Genomic DNA, 19,804 nt, shown 5'->3' with positions numbered 1-19,804 from the left:
ATAATGGCTATAGATTGTTTATAGTGTATGGCTGGCTATAGATTTGAAAAATCTAGACTATGTCACCTTTATTAACAATAACCACGTAGCTGAGGCTTCACCATTTCTATTTAATCATTCACAACGCAATTCTCAGCTGGAATGACTGGGGGTCCAATTTCAATCAATGGCGTCAGACGACCGCTGGAACTCAGACCTCATTCGCTGCACATTCAAAAGACTGACCACTCGCATAAACAAACACAGGAATGGATATATACGAGCAGTTGGCTTTTCATTTGATTTCAAAACATGAGAGGTGGGCTCAATGTTAGCTAGCCGCCTTGCACGTGACTCCTAAAAGGTGTTAGTTTTTTTTTTTCGCCCTTTCGACGTGATCAATGGAAACCAACATATGGGAAGCTGAAGCCTGATAGGCTGTCATCAAGCGTAACCCAAATGGTTCGTATTCTTGACAACTTAATGTTAATTGTTTTATCTAATACGCTTCTAGGATATGCTATTGAAAACATCGTAATCGCAAAAGTCAATCGACAGTAATCAGTCCGCTGTCCCCTGTCCGCAAAGGCCTGTTCGAATTAGCCAATATGATGATGTCATCGCGTCTCCACTTTTTCTTCAAGTTATGGCGGAGCTGAAGTTTTCAGCCTTGCTTGGTAAGTGTTCATTGACAGAGGTATGCCCTTTAAGTTCCTTTGTTGGGCGATGCATATTCATCTTCCGTCTTTCGCTACATGGTAGCCGTAGAAAGAAAATATTTTCCTGGTCGCGGTTTAGCAAAAGTTGGATTGCATTGTTTGGAGTGATGTAGGAGTTTGGGTCGTAAGGGGAAAAAAGGGCCTTTAGAACACTGTCAACAGTCCGCAACAGTGTTTCATTGTTCAAAATGCAGACAGACGATCATATTGGCTGTTGGATGCAGTAATAGGTATGTAGCAATATATCATAAAATTAATTAAAAAGTAAAAACATCTAAGGATGAGTCATTTTCCCTGTTTTGTCATGTTTCCAGTGAAAAATTGGCCAAATTCAGATCGTCTGTTAGGAAGGTTATGCTATTGTGGTTTCGAGCAGATCCTAACAAGTGACTCTTAATCGCTCGGTGGATTTCAGTAGTCGTTTGTTGTGTTTTGAAATCTTTTATAGAGTAATTCGGCTCATAGATTGCTGATCGATAGCCTAATCATGATGATGATGAACGTGGTGTTTTGTTCTGTAACGTCTACTTCGCTCTCGTGCTTTGTAGCCTAATGCGCTGGTTCCGGAGATTTGTGTAGTAGTAGGCTAGTGCTGTTTTACTTTTTACAGATTTGTGTTATCCCTTCGTATAAGGCATTTGTGTTTTTCTTGAGTTTTTACGAATCTTTGTTTCCATATCACAGTCACGAGATACAGCCTCCATAACAATGCAAATAATGTGTTTAACTGTATGAATTTGAGTCGAATATGACAGAAGGTCATGTTGGAAGACGGGAAATAAAAAGGCCTATTGCAACAGTAAACGTCTCTGTAATTAGCCAAATTGTCCTTACTCCAGATTGCAGTGATTACTAGGCCTAACTATTTTTTTAGGATATGCTATAACAAATAACATTTATTTGTTGTAGTAATGTTATGATATGTTCGCCTATTGTATTTGAATGTAGCCTATTGCATTCAATATTTCACTTAGGCATGCATCATATTAATCGATAAAGAGAAAATGGCATGAAAATCTAGTTATATAATGTATATCACTGGTGTTATTTCTGTGTTGCTTTGCTACTTCAGGCTATTGAGCATAGTAGTATATTAATGGAGCACCTACAAGGAGCTTGGAGGACCCTTAGCAATGGACTTGGAGGAAAAGACTCTGTGTTCGAGGGCCCTTGTACCTCTCCCACCGTGGTCCAAGGTTTTCCATATCAGCGTCGTGCATCAGATGACGGCAAAATCGCAGACTCCAAAACGAGCAGCACTATCCGAGTCTACCTCCCCAACCAGCAACGCACCGTAGTAAGTCAAAAAGACTGCCATATCCTTGTAATTCAAATGCAAAGCCTGTGTGTGGGTGTGTGTGTCTTTGAATAATATAGTGCATTGTTTTATGTGTCTAAAAGGTGAATGTACGGCCTGGCATGACTTTGCATAGTTGCCTCATTAAGGCCCTGAAGGTTCGGGGACTTCAGCCAGAATGCTGTGCGGTCTATAGGCTCCATCCCGGTCAAAGGAGGTAAACACTTCACTTGGCTCACATAATGTGTTTTAAATAATAGGCTGTGAGCTGATTTAGTAGATTAAAACATTTGGACTATTCGAGTATGGGAAAATATCCCACTTCTGGGGTCTAGACATGCTTTGGTGTACCTGAACACTCACAGCTCTGCAGGCTTGTGCTTGTATTTGTGTTTTGATATTGTCACAGACATGCATTGATTTAGATCATCTTCGTCCCTTTTTGAAAGTTGATTACTATACTAGGAGATGTAAACCAAATAGCCAAATGTTTATGTGTGTGTGTGTGTGTGTGTGTGTGTGTTGTGTGTGTTGTGAAGTATAAAGACTCGTATGGATTGGAACACAGACTCCAACTCACTCATTGGGGAGGAACTGCTGGTGGAGGTTTTGGATCATGTTCCTCTTACGACACACAACTTTGTGAGTTTCTCCCATGTCAAGCATTCTCCACCCAAACAGTCTCTTTCTTATTTACACAGCACTGGAAAAGTGGAGACACTGGCTGGTTTTAATTCCCTGTCTTTTACTTTTTCAGGTTCGGAAAACATTTTTGAAGTTGGCCTTCTGTGACATATGCCAGAAGTTCCTTCTAAACGGCTTCCGCTGCCAGACGTGTGGCTACAAATTCCATGAGCACTGCAGCACCAAAGTGCCGACGATGTGTGTGGACTGGAGTAACATCAGGCAACTGCTGTTAGTTTCTACCTCCATACTATCCTAACATGGAAAAAAGACATTGGCCAAGACCTTTTACTTTTCAACTTTAACTTTCTAAAGTCATAAGTCATAGCAATATAAGCTGGACTTGCCACAGTGCATTTGGAAGTTTTCGACAATACATGTAGATATTAGCCCCAGGTAATGGCCAGACCACTGCCAATTGACACACAAATCACAGTCCGAACATGCAACAGTTTTAAGATTAAATTGTGAGTGTTCAAGGTTCGAAGGTGCAGACTTTCTTAAAATGACTTAGGTGTGTGTGTGTTGCAGTTGACAGGCTGCAGACCCGGTGAAGAATGCTGTTGTGTTTTTCTTAGGTTGTTCCCGACTCCCGGTGAAAGTGGTGGCCCATCTTTTCCTCCCCTGTCGTCCCGTCGAATGAGGGAGTCCATTACCAGAGTGCCTAGCGGGTGAGCTTGGGTTGTCTTTCCTTACCCTCCAGCATGGCTTCTGTTAAATGGTCCTCTTGTTTCCCTATAAAACTTAGCCTTCTAATCATTATAAAAGGGCTGGGATGGTATCATTGGAGATAGTTTCACTGTAGAATTTCTCTCTAAAATTACAGTATTGTCTCTGGTTGTTGCTCTCTTTAAATGAATGGGATCTTATCACTGAGGTGATAAAACGTAACGCTTTGATATTAAAGGGTATTGCACTTTGTGAAAGACTGATGGCAGAGTGTAGTGCTTTGGTACGAGTGACGCCAAATGATCATTTAACAGATTACAAGATGACTCCATGACTGTAAAAAATTACATGATTTGTTATGCTAGTAAAACCCTCAACTCATTGTTAAGAAGCAGCAAAGCATATTAGTGCTTGCCACTGAGATGAAACAATCCCTTTTTTGATTACGTCCACAGATTCCTTGTAAGTCTAACCAATCTGTGGTACTTTTGAAACCCTTGCATGAAAAGAACGTTTTGTTCTTTCCACACTTCAACAATTTAAGAGTAGTTCTGCCAAATTAGTTTTCAGAAAGGATTATTTCCCTTCGTGCACACCGATGGCTATTATGCCATTGGAAATCCAGTTCTGTGCCAGAAATAAAGGATTTACCCTAAGTGTGTGTGTGTGTGTGTGTGTGTACACATGGGGTTGTTGGTAGAGGCTGTGTGTTCTTTTTGGCTTGTTTGTGTAACAACAGGTTTCAGCACTGTCGAAAAAACATAGAGAGATGAGCGTGCAACTAGGATAAGCGCCCCATGTGCACATCCGTGTCTTATGTATGAGACAGCAGGTTCACTACCACTGTGTGCCTGTGCACTTCACAATGCGGTGGACATCCGCGTCATCCCATGTGCAGTGAAGCAGAGCAAATGCATGTAGCTGGCAGAGCATCCTCCTCACAGTGTTTCTGTTATGTTTGTGCGACGTTAGGGCACACATGTTTTGGGTTTGTGGTGAAGTCAATGTTTTAACGCTCTCAAACGACTGAAAAGTTTCATACAAGATGTGAAACTCTAATGGCGGTTTCGTGCAGCAAGCTCAGTTGTTGTCACTGTACATTGATGTACTTCACATATTGTACCCTGGATGTAAACATTTTGTAGATACACTTTGTCAGATCATGTGCTTTCAGATGCTGTGGTTCAGTCATCTGTATATTGTCTGCTCCTGTTGAGTCTTACTTACCTATTGTTCATCTTTGTGTATCTTTCAGCTCATTGCACAGACACTCAACCCCTCACGCCTTTAACTACCCCGCTCCTTACTCCACCTCTGGGTCAGCTCTGTCTCAGCGCCAGAGGTCCACGTCCACCCCAAATGTCCACATGGTCAGCACCACCCTGCCCGTTGACAGCAGCATGATTGAGGTAACAGCACAAGACGGAGTGCTCCTTTACATACTTTTGGTTGTTTTTTTTACCAAAGACCTCCCATGATTAGAAATTCACAGGAGGATGGTTCGTTTCCTTAAAGCTTTGTTGTGCTACAACCATTGGGCATGATTGTCCCTTCGAATGTTATAAATATTTTGTGGCTTACCATTTCAGATCTTTTGTTTTGGTTGTAGTGCAACTCAGCTTCTTGGGACATGCATCTCAACAATCATAAATATCTCTTTTCTTCTATCCTCTTGGTGTAACCCTAGTCAATAGGATTAACATGTTTTCCAATTCCTTGTCTTTTTCACCGTTTCACCCTTTTAACAATCATTTCTTAGTTTATATATAATATTTATCCATTATTTATGCCTTTTCTCCATATTTAGTGTCCCTTTTCCTCTTTTCCCCTTCACCTGTCCCCTTTTCCTCTTTTCCCCTTCACCTGTCCCCTTTTCCTTTCTTTGCCTTGTCTATACCTGGTTGTTGTTTTGTGATGACGAGTAGCTAGATTGCCTGAATACCTCACCTAGTTCCTGGTGCCGCAGATTTTGCCTGAGGAGAAGAGTAGGTATTGTTCACCTCCACAATCTATTCTGCTTGCGTCTGAGAGAGTGAAACACATTTTAAGTTGCTGTACTGCAAGAGGACATGAAAACTATTGATTTCATGCAACCTTGAAATCTCTTGTCTTTCTAGGATGCAATGCAAGGTCATAGCTCAGGTAGGTCATATTAGACTTTTTGATTCTCAGAAATAATAATATTACAGGTGTGCTTATAACACTATGAAGGCATTGCCCATTTTCAAGCCTGTGGAAATGATTTCCCCTTCTCAAGGTGGAAGCTCTCCAAGTCAGAGCCCAACTGGATGGTCCCAGTCCAAACCACCAGCCCCCGCACAGAAAGAAAGGGCAGGATCCTTTGGTTCTCAGGAGAAAAACAAGATTGTAAGTCCAAATTCTGATTGACAGTAGGCTGCAGCACCATCTAGCTGCCGGCAGAATGAGGCTCCTTGAAGTTCATGTTGGTGTTTTTGAAACGGGGCCTGACGTTTGCTGGTGTCTGCAGCGGCCACGGGACAAAAGAGACTCCAGCTACTACTGGGAGATTGAAGCTAGCGAGGTGATGCTCCAGTCACGAATCGGCTCAGGCTCCTTTGGAACTGTGTGGAAAGGGAAATGGCATGGTAAGCTTTGTTTTGTTTGTGTAAGCGGAGTATTTAACCATATATGTGTATGTCATGTGTCTTGCATATATTAGACCATTTACAAGCAGTTTTGGTCTAATAAGTCTTTTTTTTCCCCCTCAGGTGATGTTGCTGTAAAGATTTTAAAGGTGACAGACCCTACACCGGAGCAGTTCCAAGCTTTCCGTAATGAAGTTGCAGTGTTACGGTAAAGCTCCCTGTTAGCAAGCTTCTATCACTAGACAGTTTGGGTACTGCTCCATCATTAGACACTCACTGATATGTCCAGGCCTTTACAGCATGGTGTATTTTGGGCTGCTGTAGGTATTCTTATACACATCTTTCAATGTTGATTTTTTTTGTCTGCTTCTTTATCTGACTACAGGAAGACCAGACATGTCAACATCCTGTTGTTCATGGGCTACATGACAAAAGACAACCTTGCCATTGTGACGCAGTGGTGCGATGGGAGCAGCCTGTACAAGCACCTCCACGTGCTCGAGACGACCAACTTTCAGATGTTCCAGCTGATTGACATCGCTAGGCAGACCGCTCAGGGAATGGAGTAAGGCAAAATGAACTCAAACCTGCCCTGCAATGTTTTGCATATTTTGTTTTTCATTCTGTAACTTTTATCGTATTTGCATTGTTAGTTATGAATTTCAGAGTTCTATCAAATGTTTTCATTGTCAAAGCAGGAGCCTGCCATGAATAGTTTGGGAACAGCAGACTGCTGTTTTTGTTTTTTTAACACCAGGCAGGAAGTTTTTTTAATAATTTTGTTACCTTTTTGTTTTTTTAGCTATTTACATGCAAAGAACATCATCCACCGTGACATGAAATCTAACAGTATCCTTTCTGAAAAAAGTCTTGAACATAAATATTAATTTACTAGCTTTGCAGAGCTTTGCACAAAGCCTGAGAATATTATGGATTAGTTTATCAGTCAGGACCTTAACGGCAGTTGTTCAGACATCTTTTTGCATGAGGGCTTGACCGTGAAGATTGGGGACTTTGGCTTAGCCACTGTGAAAGCTCGATGGAGTGGATCCCATCAGGTGGAGCAGCCTTCAGGGTCCATATTATGGATGGTGAGTGACATGTGCTTTTGTCTAGAAAAGCATATGCATTGTATAAATACGCTGCCACCGGGATGGATATTATTTAAATGCTGAGAGTACACAGGCTGGAGACACCTCAATTGACTGGCTGTACTCCTATAACCTACTGCAGCCCCACTAAAGCACCAATCATATGTTAACTGTTTGCATATCATCATATTGGTTCAGAATGTTTAGTTTCTCTCAACATGCTAATCATTTTGTACCCACATTTAGATGAAGTGTTATGAAAATAATCCATTTGGCTTTGTGAAACTATTCTATAGTTCTTTGCATCACTGACTACATATCAAATTGAATGTTTTTATATCTCTGTCTATATGTTTTATGTTTTCTTTTTATTATGATCTTTACCTTTTAACTATTCTTTGACTATATTGCCCTTCTATGCTTTTATTTGTTATTATCGTTTGGTTTTGTTTATGTAAAGCACATTGAATGACCTCTGTGTATGAAATGTGCTATATAAATAAACTTGACTTGACTTGACTTGACTGTCTAGGCCCCTGAAGTAATCAGAATGGAGGACAACAATCCGTACAGCTTCCAGTCAGACGTTTATTCCTACGGAGTCGTCCTGTATGAGCTGATGACGGGCGAGATCCCGTACTCCCAGATTGCCAACAGAGATCAGGTAAGGAGTGCAACTACGATGTTACAAGTCTGAAAAATTCTGTACATGAACCTACATTGGCCTCCTGTTCCTTAAATTGAATTGCTTAAATTTGTTACAAGAGAAACTATGACCTTTTGAATGAGTTAAACTAACATAAACATGTCTGTTTGTATATCTGAATTGGCATTACATGGTATCGGTGAAAGAGGCATATTGTTAGGATGTTGCATCTATATATACTGCAATTCATTCAGCCCCCCACATTACTGTACAGCCCAGGATGGTTAAACACGCGGTCAGGGAACACTGTCCCATCCTGGTCCTGGATCTTTCCTTGCCTGGTCCCTGGACCACCAGTCTCACTGAAGCAATTGCCCTGGAGCTAACCTAAATTTAGGCCTGTAATTTAATCTTCTCCCCTACCCCAACCACGGGATGGGATGCCACTGTACAGAACGGGATTAGACTGGAGCCGACTGCCTCTCCTGAAGACTCTTGGGTGTTGGTGTGTTGTGTTGTGTTGTGTTGATATCACTGTGGGGCTTTTCATGTTTCATTTCTCATTTCTCTTCCTGTGCTGTAGATCTGCTGTTTCTCATTATCATGGATGGTCATTTTTCTTTTTCACCCAGTCCTGAAAGCTGAACCGTTATGAATAGAGTTTAAGTGAGTGAATAGCTGCATGTATAGCAGCAGATCCAGAAAAAAACAATGTAAATATTGAAATAATTTCTCTCCGTTCAGATAATCTTCATGGTGGGCCGGGGTTACCTGTCTCCAGACCTCACCAAGCTGTATAAGAGCTGCCCCAAAGCCATGAAGAGACTCGTCGCCGACTGCATCAAAAAGTCCAAGGATGAAAGGCCCCTCTTTCCACAGGTGTGCTAGGTTGCCTAATACTTACTCATTCAATTCAGGTCCTACAATGGCAAAATGCTGTAAAGAATCCATTAAATATTCTTCCTGGCTGATTTCAGATTTCAAAATACCGCTTGTTAAATACTAATGGAATCAATATCAAAGTGTCAGAGCCACTCCAAGTCATTCTCATTTTCATGAACAGAATTAAGAAATGTGGAATCTGAATGCAGAATTTAGTAATCTGTATAAATGTGAGTTAAGTGACTCGGAATATAAATATATATATGAATAAATCAGTGTTTTTTTTTTGCACCTGTCATCAGTGTAGCTTGAGTAACTTGTCCCTAGAACCATTTCAGACAGATTAGGAGCTAGGATTTCCAGGCTAATTGCATGAAAGAATTTTGGGCTCAGAGCTAAGTACATTCTTCATGGATATGAGATTTGGAATACATTTGGCACTAAAAGGGGCCAAGTGTTTTTCGACAGACTTAAACTTTGCATTGAATATTATTATTATTCACAATTATATTATAGTGCTCATTCTCTGCTCTAACCGGTCTCCGTCTCGGTCTTCTTTGTTGGCCTGTGTAGATATTGTCGTCCATCGAGTTGCTCCAGCATGCTCTTCCCAAAATCAACCGGAGTGCCTCCGAGCCCTCACTGCACAGAGCCTCGCAGACAGAGGACATAAACTCCTGCACTTTGACCTCCATGAAGCTGCCTGTTTTCTAGTGCTCACTCTAGGACATATGTCTACCTCTGTTAAGCCATGGACATATGGACGGACGGACAAGAACTGTGTCCGCTGAACGGCTGTTCACAATATGTGCTTACAGAGGAGGACATGGCCTTGAGGTGGACGTCTGGATGTATGAAGGGAACGCTTTGAGAGAGAGAGAGAGAGAAAGAGAGAAAGAGGAGTTGCCTTTGGTCTTTTGGTGGCCGTCGAGGGCACTGGTTGGTCTCCCCCTCGTACCTTATGGCTGAGGAGAAGTTGTCTTCTTTCAGCAGAGGAGCAGAAATGACCTCCGTGGGGACTGAAGGAAGCATTGTTTCCGTTTCACTGTTCAGGAGCAGATTTATTTTGTGCCCTTATAAATTCAAATCACCGTGCACACTAACAAATTGACTTTTTCTTTCTCTCTGCCGTCCATGTCAAGTGGGCACGGTGATTTTCATAAAGTAGTTCTTTTTGGCCATAAAATGGTGTTAATATAACAATTGATGGTCAGCAACAGTTTTTTTTTTTTTTAAATCCACTTAGCAGTCCTGTACTGTTTTTGAAGGGTTCTTTTTTGAAAATGTGGAGATCTTTGTTTAATGATCATGTTTTATTTTAATAAAAAAGTAAGTTAATCTTAATTATCAGTAAATATCACAGTTAAACAGCTTTCATGTTTTTTGCAGTTCATTGTTTTCTTTGTTTTTGCCTGGTAGATTCTCACAATGCAATCAGCAGTTTGTGCTGAAATTAGTTCCAGGGTATTTCTTGGAAATAAAACTCGAGCACTTTATTCCACTGTTGCGTGGTGAGGTTATGTAACATTAAAACTGAACGTCCAGGGGAGAGTGGCATATTTTCACACTCCCATTGAGTAATGTCTACCACACACAATCGGTCGAGTCCACAACATGGTTAAAGGTGCATTATGTGTTTCTTAGCCTTTGCCTTACTCCTGTGATCCAATTCTCAAAGGATGACAAAGATCCTATTTTCCAACAGTATCACTGTACTGCTTGTTTCTCTGCTCCAGCCAGGGCACCTTTGATCTTGAAATATAAATGAATGCGTTATAATATCTGAAAGAAAGATTTTGAAATATAAATGAATGCGTTATAATATCTGAAAGAAAGATTTTGAAATATAAATGAATGCGTTATAATATCTGAAAGAAAGATTTTGAGATAGCACTGAAGACACAGCAATATTGGGAAACATGCTATTATTTTGTCTGTCCCAAACATCGTCTGATGATTTCAAAAACTTTTTTTTTATCTTTCACAACAAAAACATTGGTTCCTGATGGTGGTGTCATTTATGTCTCAAGTGATAAGTGTTGCTGGTGTGTGTTGATGACAAAGCAAGTGGGTAAAAATTGCAGTCTGGGACTCTTGCTCTTGCTGTTAGCTTCTCTAGTCCTCTTAGGGGATGCTTGTCATTAGCCTTGTCTTTTGATTGAATAAGTCAGCAGCACAGAGGCTAAGGGAGGGGGTGGCCTCAGCTGACTATGTGAATTAGGACATTACCACACAGGCCTAAACAGTGATAGTGTTGTATAAATAGCTTGGGAAAGGTCTCCCTTAATTTGTCATTATGGTTAACGTGGTGAATAAAATGTAAAAAAAAAAAAAACACAAACAGAATGGACGAAAATGTTAGGTCATGGGAGTCTGCTGACCTGGCAGTTTCTCTATGCATATAATTCTCTCGTTGTGGTCCTTGGTGTCTATTTCTGCTCTCTGTTTCTTTGTGATGGTATGGCCTTATTACACACTCTAACCAAAAATGACACACGCCATGTCATTACGAAACCAATGGTGAGGCAGAATATTGTTCCTCTGCTAGAATCAGGCCTGTCAAACAGCTACTACTGCAAAAAGCTCAGGCTTAAAGTACTTCCTCCAGTGTACTGAAGAGATGTCTCTGAATGATTATAATATTTATGCTGGATTAGTGGCTCATTACATGAAGCAATCATGCTTGTTTCCGTTACAGTTTCAGTGCAGTTTCTGTGGTAAGTGAGAACATGGTCATCGGTCCATGTGAAATGCATTAAGAATTTTGCTATGTAGACCAGAGGCATGACATTTACAGAGGTACAGTATATACTATACTTATACAAGGCAAAGTGCACATTCAACCTTTATGTCACAAAGAATAGTGTGCCCTCTAGTGGCCTTCAAGTCCATTACAAATACAGTGGTCGACAATATGAAACTCTTAAGTGAAGAATTACAATCATTTTCCCAACGGTATTTTTGTTCCTCAAGCATCACCAAAGCCTTTATTATAAGTTAAAACATTTTCCAAACATTTAGATATTAGATTATTGTAGTGTATTTAGAGATAAATAAAGATTTATGACAAATATAATTTAGAGATTGGGAGTAGATGTAGTCTGCATCAGTTGTCTGCACTAGTAAAGATCCCTCATGATCTCCCCTAGCAGGGGGTGCAGACACATGTCCAGCTCTGTCTTCTTGAGCAGGTTGATCTGGCGGACGTGGTCGGCCACCAGCGGCTGCAGGTCTGTCATCTTCTGTAGGAGCTTGGCGAAGAGCTGCGGTTGGTCAGGATGCACCGTCTTCAGGTGGAACTCTAGCACCTGCAGAACCATCTCCTGCAGATCCTCCACAGACTTCACGTTCACCAGGCCCGGCCGGTCTTCACATGGTAACCAAGCCACCACAAGGTCAAGCAGATGGTTAAACAGTTGCTTGATTGAACATGTACAGATGATAAATTACAGTGTATATATATATATATAGTATAATTAATATGTGCTGAAGTATAATATATATGTATATATATATATATATATATATATATATATATATATATGGTATCTACTGTATGTGTGCAGTTCATATAGGAAATGTGTATAGGATTGTCTGTGGCACTACCTATGATAAATTATAAATCACTAAAATTGTTGTATGAGGTACAGAAAAAAAACAACAGATTTATTCATTCATTAATTCAAGTCTACCCTTAGCAATTGTAGTTATTCTGGGAAGGTTATAATTGTTGTTTTCTTTATAAATGTTCTTTCACTCTATAGTTACCTCCACAGAGGATGATGACTGCGATGAAGAGAGCAAGGTCACTGTCATCCAGGTCCAGCATGTTGAACCTGATGGCAAAGTCGAACTTGGGCTCCAGGATCCCACAGAATGGCTCGCGCAGGCTGCGCAGGAACTCACGCGTTATGAAGATTTGTCCGTAAGAAAATAGCGTGCCGTCCTTGTTCATGAGCGGCACCCACAGGAGGATCAGCACCTCCATGGCACCGTACTTCAGCAGTGTGATCTGGTCGTTCAGGTCCAGGTTCACGAAGCCCGGGATGCTTTTGGCGAAGTCGGTGATCTCACGGATGCTCTCGGCGGAGCGGATTTGTACCCGGCGGAAGAATGTCAGCTCATCAGCGGCAGGCTCCAGAATCATGTTGACCTCAGGCTTCTGCTGGGGCAGCTGTCTGCAGTTTAGGAACTGCTGCCAGGCCATGAGGGACTTCATATCGTGGATGACAAAAGGCTGAAAAACACAAAAACAGACGAATGGCTTCATTATTTCAGCTCTGTCATTTTTGTGTATGCCCGGTGCCCGCAATGAAAACTTAACAACGTATAGGCACTAGGCCCAGTATAGGTCCAGCACAAATGAAGGCCATTTTACCGCATGGTTGCTGGTCTTTCCTGAGAGAATAGCCTTGGCTTTGCTCTTGGGTACAGGGAAGTTTTTGATATAGGAATCATACAGCTGTTTGGCAAGTGATCTCATCTCAGCAGCCTCCATGTCTAGCTGCTCCATTTCCTTGGCAATTTCACCCAAAAGCTTCTCTCTCTCAGTCTGGGGCATTCGACCAAAGCGAATGGCTGACAAGAAAACACAGGAATGTAATAGGCCACTGTAGATGAAGGGATTCAAATTCATGCCAAGGGCAACAATACAGAGTACAGCATTATAGTTGTCAGTTTTTAATTGGAACATCTATCATAACTCAAGGCATCTAGGTTTTATATCCAATAAGACTGAACATGTACTGTATATCAAAATATAATTTGGGCAAAAGCTGGTATCTCAAAAGTTGGTCCTTACCATTGTGGGACATGCCTACTAAAAGACACTTCTGAAAACGGCAATACTGACACTTGTTTCGGCTTTTCTTTTTAATGCGACACTGCAGGCCACAATGGTCATATTTCAAATTCAGTCGAACCGTTCTTCTGAAGAAACCCTGTGGAAAAAAACACTCTGAAATAAGCCTGAATTTAAGCTATGTAAGCAGAAGGAGGTATGTTCAATCAGAGGAATGAACTAAATGAACATTATGAACTAAAAAAGTTAGAACAGTCTGTGAAGAATACTCAATCTCAATCATTACAGGAGATTCGTTAATATACTGTATGTCATGGTGTATAATAATTGCTTACATCTTTTGCCACCAGACTTATGAGCAGTTTTTATCCATGTGCCATAAAAAAAAATATTTATTGATTTTAACGGTGAAAGGAGAGGCTGAGGTTGATTGTCTGTCTTTTATCTTGTGCCTTTTTGTTTTTATATAGAGGCACTGATACCAGTTCTCTGCGTACCGCTGAAGGAGAGATGCTGGAAAATGTCATTGTACAGCTGCTGTCCAATGACAACAAAACATATTCTATTCTATTCTATTCTATTCTATTCTATTCTATTCTGTTCTATTCTGTTCTATTCTGTTCTATTCTGTCTTTCAGAGGGAATATAACTTGTCAACATACCTTGCAGCCCTCACAAGCATGAACCCCATAGTGGTAGCCTGAAGCCCTGTCTCCACATACTCTACACTCAAGGTTCACCAGGGCAGACGTGACGTCAGTGTGCAGCTTAAAATATGAATAGTTTGGTTCTGAGAGCTCTGACGGTGACCTGGGTTCAACCTTTATGGAGTCTGGAATTGGAGAAACAAACAAACAATGAGAATGTGACCATGAACTTGAGGAAACTCAAATAGACCTAGTGATGAAGGAGATAAACACAAAGCCAGACGTGAAAACAAGGTTACCCTCGCTAAGCATTGTGAAAGGTTCTCTCTCCAGGAGACTCATGGGGTTGTTCTGTGGGGGGGCACTCTTGTGAGTGGTCAGGACTGACGCTGCTCTTGTCACTGGGAGGGCTTGAGTAGTGGAAGGTGGACAGGGCTTTCATGTCAAACATGTGACAGCTGTCAGTGTGTTCGTCCTACTCCACAGGACCACGTCCGAAACTCATGGGCCAGGTGAGGATCTGTGCGTCCACCATCCCTAGTGGTCACAGAGAGAGGGTGAAGGCTAGAAAGGAAAGAAAACACAGAAAGATGATTGTGTCATCCTCAATGCTTCAACAGAAAGCAAGGCAAGTTTATATAGTGCATTTTATACACAGGTAATTCAATATGCTTTACATAAACAAAAGCAAAGCAACAATAGTAACAAGATAAAAGGGCAATAGTCAAAAAAAGTAAAGTACATACAATCGAATAAGTAAAACGCATAAAAGACACAAAATTAAAAACATTAAAACAAAGAGTGCATCTTAACAGGAAGTGCATTTTCATCAGTTAGCCGAAGGCATCTGAGAACAGTTTAGTCTTAAGTGTAGATTTGAAACTGGCTGCAGTGTGGCCATTTTTGATGTCGTCCAGAAGTTGGTTCCAGATCTGAAAAGCATGGCAGCTAAAGCCTGCTTCACCATGTTTAGTTCTATAGAGCGAGTTTTACAAACAAGTAATTCTCCTGTAACCTGATAGGTCTGGAAGGTGTGTTCCACTGAAGCATGTCTGATAGATAATTAGGTCCCATTCCATTTAGTGATTTATAAACAAGCAGTAACCTAATGCTTTCAAGTCAATTCTGTGACTTGCTGGAAGCCAATATAGACACTAAAGTATTGGAGCAATAGGGTTTGTGAGAACCCTAGCTGCTGCATATTGTATCATCTGAAGCTGTTTGATGGTCCTTTTAGGAAGGTCTATGGAAAGCCCTTTGTAGTAATCTACCCTGCTGGAGAAAAAATCACGAATGAGTTTTTCTAAATTATTTTTTGACATAAGACATACGTTTTTTCGGTAACTCTTTACTTGACAGTATCGACATAAGAGTGACATGACACTGTCATGACACATGAACCCTAACCCTAACCTCTTACCTTAATCCTAACTCTAACCCTAACCCTAAATCTAACCCTAATCCTAACCCTAACTTGTTATGACAAAATCCGAATGACACACTCCGAATGACAGAACCGTTATGTCATAAACGTTTATGACTTGTTTATGACACGTTCATGACAGTGTCATGTCACTCTTATGTCGATACTATCAAGTAAAGTGTAACCGTTTTTTCTTTGTACAACTAAAGAAAAGTTTGAGACATTCAGTTGTTAACTTTGTCAATACAGTCAATACATAAAGATTCAAGCAACAGGACTATATACATTTATGTGTCATCAGCATCGCTAGGAAATCTAGTTGTTCTTGATGATTTGTCCGAGTGGGAGCAGAAAGGTTGTAAAAAAAGTTTGTAAAAAAGGTTATAAAGGTTGAATAATAGTGGCCCGAAGATCGACCCCTGGAGAGCACCACAGGTCAAGGATGTTGGTGTTGAGGTACAGTTGCCGATTGCAACTCCTTTCTTATGATTTCAGCCAATTGATAACTAATTCAACCCAATGTTCAGGTCTTTGTAGTCAAGTCACTTTATTTATATAGCACATTTAAAAACAACAGGAGTTGACCCTACATGTAAGGCAGAGGGGTAATAAACTGTACATACAAATATGGAATCAGAACCCAGAGTTAAGGATTGATGGAGGGATGACATAAAATATAAAAAAATACATGAAAAAGATTAAAAAGATGAATTCAAGTAAAGTAGGGATAAAATAATCAAATAAATAAACATAATAAAACAAAATAAAACAGTAAAACAAGCAATAATAGCATAAAAATACTATGATACAGTTAAGAAGAAGGTGGGTCTTTAAATTGGATTTAAAACAAGCAATAACACTAGAACTGATGTTTTGCCTGCATCTTTGTTGAGGCATATGCCATTTAAAACCTTGATAAGAGCTGTTTCAGTGCTTTGACTGGTCCCGAAAACCTGACAAGTAATCAAAATATCTATTCAATGTTAAGAAGGTGGTCAGTGGATTACAGCAAAAAAAAAATGGCTGCAGATTGTAGAACAACTTTGCATCATCAAATAATGATCAAAAGAACAGCAAATGAATTAACATTCTCACAACAATATTGACATTTTCACTGGCATTTTAACCCTTTTAAGCATGTTAACATCCATATCAAGAATATAATACATTACTCACTGACTGTATTTCCTGAAGGCACAGTTCCGCAGTCACCCTGTTAGCTCCTGAGCTAACAGAGAGAGTGTTCACAATGATAGCAATGACCCTTACAGGAAACATTCCCCACCACAGCTTTCCCATTTGATTATAGCGAAATGTAGTTAAAGTGTGTGTGCTCATGCCAAACAACACTGCCTGCCAAGCCACCAGCACCAAATGTAGTCCTATCACTGCATTTTTTTCTTAATCCAGCTTGCGTCAACAGCACTGACTGCAGTAAATATGATAGCCTTTCAAATCAGATATCTTATTCCTATTTACAATATTCAAAATGTGTGGTTAATCTAATGTAGAGCATTATACTGTAGATCTGACGATCATCACCCTGTCTGATCCATGACTTTACTACTTTGGGCTATATTATAGTCAGATCTCACAGCATACTACCTTTTGCAGGGTTCAAACTTCAACCACAGGGAGTACAGACTCAGCCAGGTCTCTGATTAATAAACCACCAATGAGGGTGTCCTTTAAAAAAAAAAATGTGCAAGTGTTTCCTTCCTGATCTGAACATTGCAGCACCTGTTCAAATACAGCCTGAAATATGTGTGTTACATAAGTCATTCCAGAGAAAAATTAGTGAATTGCCATGTTTTACAACCATGTTCTCATATAAGATAATGTAAATATGCATCGCAGACAGATTAGCAGGGCATATGGGCTGTTTAAGTCTATCAGCTCCTCCATGTACTCAAAGGGTGCTATAAGCACTTATCTGCTCTGCAGCTTTACTTCAGAGATGCAGAACCCATTAAACCTGTTTTAGAGCAAAAGAGTCTTTCGGCCTACATCAAAAAGGTTCTTAAAGGACTTGCAAAGTGCCTTTACTCTACTTGAAGAATCACACTCTTGTGACATGCTGACATATTACTAAACAGCTTGAGCTGCATGAAAAGAATGTCCCATATGCAGAGGAATTGAATGCATCCCATCACAACCAACCTGAAGAAGCAGTATGCCACAATTTGCCAATTTTTGAAGCTAGGACAAGTATCTTTAAATTAATCTGTATGGTGTATGGTCATGTGAAGAACACATAAACACAGCTGATTTTCCAACTGTGCCAGTATTGTGCACATTCAGTTCTGTGGTCCATGTCAGACCACCCTGTGAAAATGTAAAAAGCGTTCAATATCGCCAAACCACCTTAGCATGCTATCAAGCATTTTATCAATGATAATTGCACTGCTGTTGGTGTTTTGTATGCTCTGTTCATGCCTTCTCAGTGATTAGATTGCCAGATGCCTGTTGTCTCATATACAGTGTACGGTATATGGTTGAAATGACAATAAAAACCCACTTGACGACTTCATTGCACCATATAACTCTTTACGTAACGTGTGCTTTTCTATGCATGGGGCCATGTTAAAAAAGCAAAAACATTCTTTGAAATCTTTCACATCTAAAAGATTATTCTATACCATCACATGGAGGTCATTCAGCACACCAACATGAAAGTGCTAAGAAACACTAACCCCATTAAACCCAGACCCACTGATAAGTGTAAGCGTACAGGTGTTCATTTAGGAAATCTTCACAATGTGTTGTACTGGGTTCACCATGCATATTTAGTTATGTGTTAAATTAAATGAGGCAGATGTTGCTATCCCACCAAATAGGCCTGGCCTATTACAAACATTGGCATGAATGCTGGAGAAACTACCCACACATGCAAATGTAAAAGTCATCACACTTAAACAGGAATTCTGATTATTTCACAGGACTTTTCCTTTTTCAGCAACATAAACATAAACTTTTCCTTTTTCAGCAACATCTTCAATTGTTTATAACTGAGGATATAGTGATATTCAATTACAATTTAGGTAAGAAAAGTGCTTGTCTGAGTAGGCAAGTTGTAGTTTTTGTTTCATGATAAGTTAGGCCACTGTAAATTTACCCAAACATACAGGCCATTTAAGAGCTAATAAGTGATAGTTCAAGAAATTGAAGGGTAGGCCTATACATTGGACTGCAACACATGCCAATTAACTTGATTCTTCTGACACTGAATACATGATTGGCAGTATGATATACAGTATGATAGAGTGCTTTAATGTGCACTGAATGAAGGCTATCACAAGAAGGTCATGGGAGATCACAAGTGAAAGACACCTTCAGTCCAGGCTTACAATTAAGACAGACCCATGTGTCTTACAGTTTGGTAAGTTACAAGGTAATATCAAAATCCTTACTTCACAGTGATTCTTGTTACCTTGGATAAGTGTTGCGGTTTCCTTCGGGACTGGACAGGTTGGTCAGGCTGTGAGGTTCGGTGAGGAAATGTCAGATAGCCTGCAGTCCCTTACATAACATCGGCTATAGATGTTGATTTTACTTGTTGTCCTTGTGTCTTGTGCTTTGTGCGATTGTTCCTTTAGTTTTTAAATCCATTTAGATCTTAATTGAGATTCGCAAACGCGTGAAACAGAAACCATGTAGCCTACCCACATTCGTGAAAAAATAAAGAATAATAGGCTATTCGTAACCTTTCAAATACAGTCGGGCTACTCTACATCGAGTCCGGTTGATTCATGTCTTTTATTTTCCGTGATCTGCCGAGGGCTTTGCAGGGGTGGGTAGAAATACGCATGTGGACTTTGGAACTATACTGCAATTACGTTTATCAAAGGTCGTATGTTGACTGAAAACGACCGTCTTTATTTGCACTTATGTTGAAAAAAGGTGGTATTGTTCCTTGTGCAATGATACAATACAGAAGTGGACTTCACACTCACAAAAAATAAAAAGCCTAACTTTAGTAAGGTGTTCGAGTCTGTGGGACCCGTTTTCAATGTAAAGAAAAAATATGCTAGGCCTATTTATTATTTCTTCTCATTGGCCTTGGCTCTGTGAAGAACATAAAATAACATATTTTCAATGACTGCACGCTACAAGCCCCCACACACACACACACACACACACACACATAACTATTAGATGGTGTTCGGACCCTAATAATTTTAGGTTCTATCTACCTTCTCTGGCATTTAAGCCTTTGGAAGCTAGTGACAAACTCCCTTTTCTAGTCAGCTAGTTAATGTTAGGCTAGGTCAATTAACTTAAAGGTGCATTCAGACTGGACTCCTACACACTTAATGCATGCCTATATTTCATTATATAGGTAGTCTGTCTAAGATTTCAT

The 19,804-nt window shown here is 40.2% G+C and overlaps 2 protein-coding genes across 7 annotated transcripts; one reads left to right on the top strand and one right to left on the bottom strand.

The window, feature by feature from the left end:
- Window positions 1-159: 159 nt before the first annotated feature.
- Window positions 160-10,074, top strand: raf1a (Raf-1 proto-oncogene, serine/threonine kinase a). 5 transcript variants are annotated; one of them, XM_048240985.1, is made up of 19 exons: window positions 160-441; window positions 568-656; window positions 1,771-1,995; window positions 2,100-2,212; window positions 2,535-2,637; window positions 2,753-2,910; window positions 3,258-3,350; window positions 4,604-4,757; window positions 5,274-5,333; window positions 5,466-5,490; window positions 5,606-5,715; window positions 5,837-5,954; window positions 6,078-6,162; window positions 6,340-6,519; window positions 6,757-6,803; window positions 6,927-7,045; window positions 7,578-7,709; window positions 8,436-8,570; window positions 9,147-10,074. In XM_048240985.1, exons 3-19 carry the CDS (start codon window positions 1,795-1,797, stop codon window positions 9,285-9,287), a joined length of 1,974 nt encoding a protein of 657 aa, XP_048096942.1. In that variant the 5' UTR covers window positions 160-441; window positions 568-656; window positions 1,771-1,794; the 3' UTR covers window positions 9,288-10,074. The 5 variants fall into 5 exon arrangements, with proteins under 5 accessions (XP_048096942.1, XP_048096939.1, XP_048096941.1 ...); XM_048240982.1 differs by lacking the exon at window positions 568-656; XM_048240984.1 differs by having other exon boundaries at window positions 160-656.
- Window positions 10,075-11,053: 979 nt separating this feature from the next.
- LOC125293215 (peroxisome proliferator-activated receptor gamma-like) lies at window positions 11,054-19,196 on the bottom strand. 2 transcript variants are annotated; one of them, XM_048240989.1, is made up of 7 exons: window positions 18,855-19,196; window positions 14,321-14,585; window positions 14,037-14,206; window positions 13,375-13,513; window positions 12,952-13,151; window positions 12,342-12,810; window positions 11,054-11,940 (listed from the first exon to the last, which is right to left on the bottom strand). In XM_048240989.1, exons 2-7 carry the CDS (start codon window positions 14,361-14,363, stop codon window positions 11,693-11,695), a joined length of 1,269 nt encoding a protein of 422 aa, XP_048096946.1. In that variant the 5' UTR covers window positions 14,364-14,585; window positions 18,855-19,196; the 3' UTR covers window positions 11,054-11,692. The 2 variants fall into 2 exon arrangements, with proteins under 2 accessions (XP_048096946.1, XP_048096945.1); XM_048240988.1 differs by having other exon boundaries at window positions 18,875-19,196.
- Window positions 19,197-19,804: the final 608 nt, after the last annotated feature.

This window comes from Alosa alosa, chromosome 4 (assembly GCF_017589495.1).
Source record: "Alosa alosa isolate M-15738 ecotype Scorff River chromosome 4, AALO_Geno_1.1, whole genome shotgun sequence".
NCBI lineage: Eukaryota > Metazoa > Chordata > Actinopteri > Clupeiformes > Clupeidae > Alosa > Alosa alosa.
Note: the sequence above shows the minus strand (reverse complement) of the source record. Positions and strands in the feature narration are given on the sequence as shown.

Bases quoted from the DNA above. Each gene is read 5' to 3' on its own strand.
- LOC125293215 (XM_048240989.1), bottom strand. From the start codon at position 14,363: ATGAGTCTCCTGGAGAGAGAACCTTTCACAATGCTTAGCGAGG. The intron at 13,152-13,374 runs GTAAGGACCAAC...TTTTCTTGTCAG, and splicing joins AGTAGGCATGTCCCACAATG to CCATTCGCTTTGGTCGAATG. The intron at 12,811-12,951 runs GTAAAATGGCCT...TGTGTTTTTCAG, and splicing joins GAAAGACCAGCAACCATGCG to CCTTTTGTCATCCACGATAT.
- raf1a (XM_048240982.1), top strand. The intron at 5,716-5,836 runs GTAAGTCCAAAT...TGGTGTCTGCAG, and splicing joins CTCAGGAGAAAAACAAGATT to CGGCCACGGGACAAAAGAGA. The intron at 7,046-7,577 runs GTGAGTGACATG...TTGACTGTCTAG, and splicing joins CAGGGTCCATATTATGGATG to GCCCCTGAAGTAATCAGAAT.